This window comes from Oryzias melastigma, linkage group LG13, assembly GCF_002922805.2.
Source record: "Oryzias melastigma strain HK-1 linkage group LG13, ASM292280v2, whole genome shotgun sequence".
In the NCBI taxonomy this organism is placed as follows: Eukaryota; Metazoa; Chordata; class Actinopteri; order Beloniformes; family Adrianichthyidae; genus Oryzias; species Oryzias melastigma.
This window is the reverse complement of record NC_050524.1, coordinates 9,497,469-9,507,349: the sequence shown is the minus strand read 5'-3', so window position 1 is coordinate 9,507,349 and position 9,881 is coordinate 9,497,469. Positions and strand designations below refer to the sequence as shown.

General features: G+C 36.1%; 1 protein-coding gene across 5 annotated transcripts in view; it reads left to right on the top strand.

The window, feature by feature from the left end:
* The first annotated feature begins 4,274 nt into the window (after window positions 1-4,274).
* Window positions 4,275-9,881, top strand: part of frya (furry homolog a (Drosophila)) — a 59,055-nt gene continuing 53,448 nt past the window's right edge. For 2 of the 5 annotated variants that reach the window (XM_024277332.2, XM_024277331.2), the window contains exon 1: window positions 8,263-8,907. In XM_024277332.2, the coding sequence (XP_024133100.1) occupies window positions 8,727-8,907 (181 nt within the window). In that variant the 5' untranslated portion in view covers window positions 8,263-8,726. Of the gene's footprint in view, window positions 4,463-8,254; window positions 8,908-9,881 lie in introns of those variants that run through there. The other 3 variants (XM_024277336.2, XR_002919805.2, XM_024277330.2) reach the window with 3 other exon arrangements.

The following is a 9,881-nucleotide window of genomic DNA, read 5'->3' as shown; positions in this document are numbered from 1 at the left end:
TACATTGGGAGACGTTGCCAGTGCATGAACTCTTTTAAGAAGGTGACCTTATGAGTGCAGGACATTTTTAGTTGATACACAGAGCAGTTCAATGAGATTTAAATACAAACTAAAGGGTTAAGAGGAAATGTAGGGGGTATTCAGACTACAAACATTTGGTTTGCTTAAAGTGAACCAGAGTTTGTCTCCCCCGATAATCCGGAACAAATTTTCGATCTAAATACATCCAACTGGACCCTGGTCCGGGCCCAGGAAACAGTCATGGACCCATCTTTCGAGGTGGGTTCTAATTGAGTTCCAGTTTACTCTGAGTTTTTTCCATCTAAATATGCTTGGAGTGGAACAACTGGACCAAAGCGGCCTCTGTACCTGGCCATTAAGGGATGTAAGCAGAGTAGGAATGAAGCGATGAGTTGCAAGCAGATGTACAATGGTTCCAACTGTTTATTTGTTGAAAAGTTTATTTTAACACAGTGGAAAACGCTTTTTACATGCTTTTCTGTGTCTCGTTATGCGGCAGGTACCTGGTGCTACTTTAACATCATCCTAAAAGCTGCCTTGTAGTTCCTTAACATAATTTTCTTAAAAAACAATGCTGAAACACCACAATGATGAGACACAGCAACTCATAGAAATGTGGTCGGATGAATGCAAGCTCATTGAAGCAGCTTTTAATGTGATAAACATTGTTTCTCACACTGTTTTCCCAACAATCTATATGTTACAAACACTTAGCGTACCTTCATAGACATCATTTTACCAGTAATTGCCTCACAGCATGGCTCCACCGTACCATAACCGCCAGTAAAAAGTGTTGTACCCGACATTGGTACAGACGTTCAGTATTGGCTTGTGAAATATGAAGTTTAAAAAAATGAACTATACCGACAAGGACCCTAAATCCCAAGACTCCCATGTTAGCTTTTCCCTGCCATCATAGTTCCTGGCCAATAACTGAAGAGATCTTTATTCACATGGTTTGTTTACAAGCTTTGGCTCAAAATAGAAAATGACGGCAGTCTTAATACAAACCAAATGCAAGAGCTGGACCAAATTAGTTTTGTTGTTTTGTTTTTACCCTAACAAGTAAAAAAAAAACGTGAGAAATTCTGAAGAACTTACATTTAACTTTTTTTTTTGTTTTAGCACAAGGTAAAAACATAGAATTATTGCTTTGAAGTGGTTTGTTTAATTATTTCCGGGGTATTCTTACAAATGTTTTGCAATGTAAAAAAGACCCAAGCGAGTGTTCTTAACATACTTGATCAATGTTGTCTTTTGTTCCCAATAGATTTTTTTTGTTTTTTGTTGTTTTTTTTTTGTTTTTTTGTGAAATGGGATGCATCTCAGTGTGTATATATATATTGGTTTTAGTTTCTGATAATTTTTTATTTGTTATTTTTGCTTGAAAAAGGTCCTGTTTATTTTGTATATATTGAAGTTAGTCTCATTTGCCTTAATCTATAAATTAGTCTCTGACTCTGGAATTGTATAAAAGCTAATTTTCTTGGCAAAGAGCAAAAATTCAAGTTTCTGGTATTTATTGATCCTTGAACTTTATGTCAATATAAAATGTGTTTGCATCAAAGTGAAGTTATCTTCATCCTGTTTGATTTTGTCCTACTTTTACATAAATTGTAAATATTTTGTGGCCTTATGCTAGGAGAAGTATTAACTGCACTGAACAATAACAGTTTTTTTCCCCCTTTCATTCAAGTATACTTTGAGACTCCTGCTGAACTTGTCTCCAGCAGAAGCAGATCAGGATGCTGTCTCTACAGGGCTCCATGCTGCCTTTTTCCACCTGAGAAGCAAGGCCGCCATGTTTGGATGGTCCTTGTGGATTATAGCTCAGTGTGTACATCATACCCCCAATAAACTTGTGGATGTGTGACTTTCATACTTCAGCAGTACATGGATTAATAGCTTTCTGTCTGATGGCAGTCAGGAGTGGACGACACATCTCTACAGCCCAACAGAGAGGCGTTCTGAGCCCCTGCTCCAAACTCTTTGCACCCACAATGGCACCGCTGCTCTCTAGAAACAATGTAGTGACGTTTTCAAATGATGGTGGGACTCATATTGGGAGGGGGAGAGACGCTCTTATGGTGGTGGAAGAATGATAACTGTTTCCTCAACACCACCAATCAGTGAGTTGATCATTGATTACAGGAAGAGGGAGAGAGATTACTCCAATTTCCAGACTGTGTAGAGCGGCTAGATAATGCCAAGATAGAGGAGGGCCTGACTTTAAGCACAACCACCTCTGAGCCCATGAAAAAGGCCCAGTAGAGACTCACCTTTCAATGGATGGAGGAAGAATTTATTTGAGTTTAATTTGATTTTAAAAAATCAGTTTTAAACAGTTTTTCAGCACCTGACATACAGTACATCACACAAAACAAGACAAAAACATACAACCATGAAAGTAATGTACATGCAAGTACAAGAAGCAGTATAAGGAAGTCTTGAAATGTTATTTCAGTGGCAACACTTGTATTTGTCAATTAAATGAGAGTCATTTTAAAAAGACTTAATTATGCTTTAGATCTGACGACTTGTGGTAACTCATTCCAAGCTTTAGTGAACTTGTAAAAAAAAATAGGAGTTTCTGAATGACAGAATTGTTTACAGTCCTTTTTGGCAGATCTGGTAAAAAGAGCTTCAACTACTTTTTGGAACCAAGGCAGTAAGTGCTGTTAAAGTGTAACCATTCACGATTTGATAATATAGTTTAATACAGAGGCTTGTTGTATTGTTCTGGAATGGCAGAGTCATAATACAGAGCAGTGGTGAGTGAATAATGTCTCTCAGAGACCGTGGCGTCCATTTACTAGTGCTGCATTGAGAATATCCAACTGCATAGTGGCGCAGAAGAAATAGCTTTAGATCCTTGGCGCCCTTCTTCCAAAAATGAAGATCTTCACATTTGAAGCTACGTTCACACCACCCTCTCCAGTTACAAAAAAGTCTATGTACGTGAGTGTTTATGGCTTCAAAAAACTCGCATTCATGCGTAGTTACGCAAGTTTCAAAGACCCTTTTTGGGCTTAACCCTGTATAACCATTTGTATCATTTTTGATACAAATAATTCTGAGACCCCCCATCTCATTAGCATAATTAAAACAATCCTTAAAAACCCATTGTATGTGACTTAGTTCATGTTTTCTACTGTGCAGTGCATTATCATTCCACTAGAGGCTATAGGGCTACCACGACTAGTCGACTAATCAACGACTAATCGGCTATTAAAATAGTCGACGACTAATTTAATTGTCGATTAGTCATTGCTTTATATTATATGGAGTCAGAGTGTAGTAAAGTTGAAAGTAATAATGACATTCTGGTAGCTTTTTAGACTATTTTGGCATTTATTATGGTTTATTTATTACATGGCTTAACTTAACAGTTTTTTATCCATTAACCATGAACATTCTTAATATTAAAAAATAAAATACTGTCTCTGTGAGACATAAAATATATAGAGAATATAGCACAGATATAGCTTCATATCAATTGATTTACTCATATTATGTTTTCGTACATAACATAGCAATGTATAGTAATAGATAACTACACACATACTTTATGTATGATTGCTGCATTTGCACCGATTGGCATTTTTTAGGTTATATGGTACAATGATGACAAACTTTGTTATCTGATTTAAATCATTGTTTTGATTTTAAACTGTCTCTTTATAGTTATCTTACAGATTTTTGTGACTTTTGATTGAGTTAGTTATATACTTTTTTTTGTTTAATTTCATGTTTTCCTATGACTTTTATGCTGACGTTGACAGATTTTTTTTGCACAATAGAAAGTTTCAGCTTCCTGAACTGTCGTTTTTTTGAATACATTAATTAATTCCTGCTCACTATATAGGCTTTGTTAGAGCATAAATTAATTAATTAATTAAATGAAATACTTTTTTTGTGAGCCATTCAGTTAGAATGCAGGTGTAAAGAATTATACATTTAAGGTAAAATTTTAACAGAAAAAATCTGGGTCACACAGAGAAAAAAAATATTTTAGTTTAAATACACAGATATAATAATGAGGCTCTAATAAACTGTAAGAAAATTGAAAACATTGACTTGTTTTATATTTAAGCTACTCATAAGCTCCAATGATGCAGAAGCAATCTGTGTTGTGATGCCAGCTGATTGTACGGAGCCTGTTGAGGCTTTTGTGGGGCAGCAGATGTGCTTCAAAGCGGCTCAAATGCCCCAGAACGAGGTCAACACGCAGATTGAAGAAAGCCGAAGCTCGCCTTGTTTTTCATAATTCAGGAGGAGCGGCCGGGAGGGAGGGGGCGGAGTCTGCGCGGATGGAGGGAGCGCGCGGGACGCAGCCGCGTGCATCCCCAGAGAAACGATTCTTCCTCAGGACGGACTCACGCTCGGATTCACCTCAGAAGTTAGGATGGAGTTAGATAAATAAAGCCTCCCGACGTCGAAGGTATTTATCAAACTTTCTGAATTTTGCTGGTTGCTTCAGACTCATTTAAAAATACACCGAAATACTTTGTTTTTATTGGTCTAAGTTGGCAGTTTTTAAGCAAACAATATAGCTAAATATGTTGTATTAAATGCGTTTTATCTAAATGTTTTTTTCTTCTCCTTTTTACCTGGCATGTTTTTGAATTGTAAAGTAATTCCAAAGTCCATGCTGCTGTCAAACTGAAAGGTTAATCTTTAATCAACCCACTTCTCCATATTCATGCTATATTTATAGAAATGTTGCAATAAAACAAAGGTGAATGGAAACATTAAAATATTAAAATCATTTAAAAAAAAGCTTTAATTTTTAAAAGACTTTTCTTCCAGATATATCTATAAAAAATGATCTCAGAGATGGAGAGCTCACCTGTTCAGGGTGACCTTACCTCTCACCTGCATGGTGATCTCTCTCTGCAAACATAAGGCCTGAATGATGGATAATGACTGTATTTGAACTTAAATTTTGAAATAAATGTTGATCTCATAAAAATTGTTTAAATTATTTTCTTATTTGTCTTAAGTCTCAAAAGAAAACTAATAAATACAACTTCAGCCGCATTGCCCACCGCTTTATGCAAAGCCTAGTCAGGCAGAAAATAAAATAATTGTCCTCAAAATGCTCTTCACACTGATGTCTCTGTTTTTATCAATTTAAGAAACTCTTAAATGTAAATTTTTAACTTTGTGATACTTATTTCCTGCTTTGGTTCAGTTTTTACCAAAGTTATATATTTAAAGTTGCAGCAAAAAGTTGATTTGAACTAAGTTTAATTTGTTGCTAAACAAAATGAGTGAGTTTTGAGCACATAATTGTGAGTTTTAATGTTTTAGTGATAAATAATTATTTTTAAAGAATGAGAAAATAATCTCAAAATTATTTTCTATTTTTCTCTAAACTAGCCTAAAACAAAAGCACACTTTCCTAGCATTAATATCGTCTTGTTTTTGTATAAGTTAGGAAAAAAAGTTGAAGTGCAAAGTCATATAGAAGTTCTTTACATTGATTACTATTTTTATTAATTTAAAAAAGTCTTACATTTTAACTTTTCTAACCTTTTCCAGCTCCATGTTTTTAACATTTTTTTTTTATCCATCTTTGGTGTTTATGATTCCACACAGTTAAAAATGTTAGATGTTCTTGATAAAAGTATCAACAAGGCTTCAAAGTAAGACAAACCTCTTGAGTCAGGAAGAGATCTAGAAGAGTGTCCTCCTCTGTAACTGGAGAGGCTCGACGTTCACCTCATCTTTTCTCTTCTCTGAGGCCACAGTGGCTGCATGTGTTCAGCGTGAAGCTCCTCCCTCATCAGCCTGATAATAGGCAGGCAGAGCGGGGAACAGGTGCCATTTGTTGACTTGTTTGCAGCCCTTGAATGGTCCTTTTGTGTGCTGACTAGAATATTGTACAGAATAGGTGACCCAGTGAATAATTACTCGCTGTTGATCCTGGCCGTTTCTATTTTATTTGTTTTTCTTTAGCAGCTAGAACTGCTTATGTTGAAAACTGTGGAAATTTTTCTATTAGAAAAGGCTGTAAAAGCTGTTAAAGTTTGACAGCTTGGCGTTTAAAATGCAAAACTGTTCCAGGTAACAGTGGGAGTGTGGAAACGCTTAGGCAACTATCTGTACAGTGGACCAACGCTGCTTTTTTTATCTGAACATATAATGTAAAAAAATAAAGAAAATTGACTTTGGTGACTATTTCATACACAAACATGGATAATTAAGCTTATTAAATTGAAAAAGTGTCGGTCAGCACCCATGTGAATCCAGCGTCCGCTCCCTCAGAGTTCTCTTTCATTTATGCAGAATTATGGCGGTCCGCAGTCCTTGGGCATTGGTGGAATTAACCTTCCAACCATTTGTGCTAACATTAGGACCTGACATCCATCAATTATTCATTTTGTTCTGCTCTGCCAGTGCCAACCCAAAAGTGTCTCACCATGGAAACAGCCCTCTGGCTCCACCAGAGGGTGTGGGTTTCAGCAGCCACCCTGACTTCAGCCTCATTTCCAGTTCATGCTGAGACACAAGAGAAAGAGTCACAACTAGAAAAGACAGACTTTAAAAATCATATTTTTGTCTTACATCTTAAAAAATAAAGGAACATAATTTATGTTGTATCTTAGAGATATTTATTATAAAAGTAAATGATCATATTTATCAGTCAATGACAATATTTAAAAAGTAGGGGTGCACGATATGCTTAAATTTGCAATATTAGTGATTTACATTGGCATGGCGATATGGGATACATGAACAAAACAAAAACTATCATTTCCATGTAGCAGGTACAGTTTTATTTAAATAAAAGTCAAAATAACAGGAATTATTCATCAAATTCCCCTCATCTACCTAGAACATGGGCATCTAACATAAAAGGGGTCCATCCGATTGGTCAAATGTCTAAAAAATTCTTTATGATTTGTAGTTTAGCATTTCTGTAAGCATTTAAGGTAAATATTTATTGCAATTTCTGCTGTGTTTTGCAGTATCGCACAGGCTGTTCTTGTAATCACAAAAATGTTCAATTTAATGTAAAAAAAACATTTTTTTATGTTTATCCTTACAAAAACGTTATTTATGTTATAATAATAATAATATAAAAAGTAAAGTAAGGATGTTTACAAGAAAAGAACAGTTTTTACTACACAATTTTTCTTAACCTAAAAAAATAGTAAGGAATTGTTAGTGAAAGTTAATATATTTGTGTTTTTGGCTTTTTAAAAATAAATTAGGACAAAAAAAAAACATTTTTTTACAATTATATATTTTCCTCTTAGAAAAGAAAAACTTACATTTTTTAGATTAATGCATGTCTTAATATTGAGAAAATGTGGGCTAAATTTTGAGTTCTCATCTTCAGAAGTTATTGGAGATTTTGTCACTAGAGGGCGCACTATCACTGTGAAATCTTGGGGCACAGTAATCATTGGAACACGAGTCCCCAGATTTTTATTGTACTTTCCTTAAACTGGATAAATATGAACACTTCAAAAGTTATATATATTAATGGCTAAGGAGGCTAAACAACCTGGTATATACAAGTATCTTAATGTTAAACAGTTTCGTTCACAAAAAGTAGTATACTTGAAGTTTCAAGTACATTTGAGTATAAATATAGCAAATATACTATAGACCTTGTATGTGTAGTGTAGGAAAAATAGTAACTAAATACATCTTCAGAGTAAATTATAAAAAAATTAAGTTTACAAAATTTAGATAGCAAATAAAAAGAAAGCTTAAACTATACTGTCTCACTTTTACAATAGACTAAGTATACTTGTAGTACACTTAAATAGACTAAAAGGTTGCAGGTAAAAATGTAATTTAATGTGGAAATTAAATCAGCTTTTTTCCATTAAATCTGCAAATATATCAGTAGATATTTTATGTTCATGTTGATTTGATCAGAAAAATAAAAAAGCCAAAGGAACGAAACTGTAGACGTACTTTTCCCACAGTTTGATGCTAACTAACTGCTGCCTAAAAAAGAAAACGCCTATAAGTTACTTGGGATACAGTGGCTGTTTGTCCTGCAGATGTAGGTCAGACTTGGAAAAACTGGTTTTTGTTGAAGGTGTGTCCACTTTGTGCTCACTTCAGCAGCTGAAGTTGCAACGTGAGCCACAAACTGAGTGCAAAAAATGTTTCTTATGTATGCACAACATTCGTCAAACAGAGATAAATTTCAAATAGAAAGATGTTTTTGGGTTGCAATATCATGTTTTTTGGAGAATCTGTGTATTTGTCAAGCACATTTGGAAATACGATGTCTGGTGGTAGCGAGAAAAGTTTGTTTTGAGTTACAAATACATGATATTTATCCAGGACTGATGAGCACACAGAAGGCAAGGATGTTGTAGCTGTCAGAACAGGCTCTCTCGTGCCTATTCCCGCCCTCTCCTCTCTGCCTCCTGCCCTTTTTTTGCTAAAAGAGGAGGGTCTGTGGAAGTAATTCAATACCGACTCAATTCATGACTGTTACTGTAAGCTGTTGAACTGCCCTGACAAGTGCAGGGGTTCAAACATATTAGGGGACTGAAGCTGGTTGGTTTACATCTCCACACAGCTGAAATCTTCAGCTCCACTCAGATGAGGAAGTTTTTAAGGGAGAAATTAAATCCTGAGCAGCAAAAAAAAAAAAAAAAGAAGGTGGGAAAATTTGGCACGGCTTCAAATGACTCTTTCAGGAGAATGAAACAGGGAGCCTATCATCTAACATGTCTTCAGAGGAAAGTGCAGTGAGAGAAGTGGCCGAGAGTGAAACGGATTGTTCTGAGGGGCTGGATGAGGCTGTCCGGGGCCACCTCGCCAGCTCACCGCTGGATCCATTCCCATCCAGAGATTTCAGAGGGAAGTTTAAAAAGATGCGGCAGAAGAAGCGGCCCACTATTCTTGAAAGTAGGTGGTGTTTTTTAAAATGCAGTTCTTGAATTATTTATTTTTCTTTAAGGAATACAACTCAGTTGCACATGACTTGGTGCTGCCACTAGTTCCATCACTTTGTGAAATTCCTCAGCGCCCCTCAGTATTTGCTACAGTTACGTAGGAATCTAGTGGTTTGTTAATAATGGACTCGGACAGATGGGTAACTCAACTCTGAATCTGTTAGGTAATTAGCATCTAACCATGTTTTATAAGCTCTCATTTATCAGGGATGAGAAAAAGTTTTACCTTTACAGCTGAAAGATTGTCTGAACCGGACAGACATACCTCACATTCCTCACCATCACCAGAGCTTGATAATGCTTTTAATAAGTGCTTAATGTGTGACTCGTCCACTATTTAGAGAAGAACGCTCACAGCCTATGCAACCAGCGAGGCATTTCCGAAGTATTTATCTTCTGTTTTGGTGTTTTCAGAGTAAACATTGCAGCTGGATAAGCTGTCACTAAGCAGGGCTGCAGATTTGGTGATCGTGAGGGTTTTTTTTAGCTGCTGTATGTGTGGGCCCTGCTAACCGGACAGGTTTATACACAATCAAAAGGTTGTTTTACCGTAAATACTGTTTTTGTTTTTTTTTTTAGTTTGACTCAGAAATTCTGAGTCGCTGATGTTCCTCCATGTTGGATAGTTCAAATGGTAAAAATGACTTTTCTACCTTGTGAGAAGGCCCAAAGCGCCAATGTGGGGTTCAGTTTCTTGCCCAAAGAGACTTCAACTCCTGGGCAGACAAGGTGGGATACAAACTTGCAATTATCTAATCAGGGGTCGACTACCCTACCTCTGCAACCTACTGCCCAAATAAGATTAATACAGTGTTTCCCCGCAAATGTTCGTTTCTTTACTCGCACCTTAACGTATTTGCAGATTTTTTATGCAGTCACGTGACTCCTCCGGTTTGTCACAAAACTTCAGACAACTCAAGGCGATTG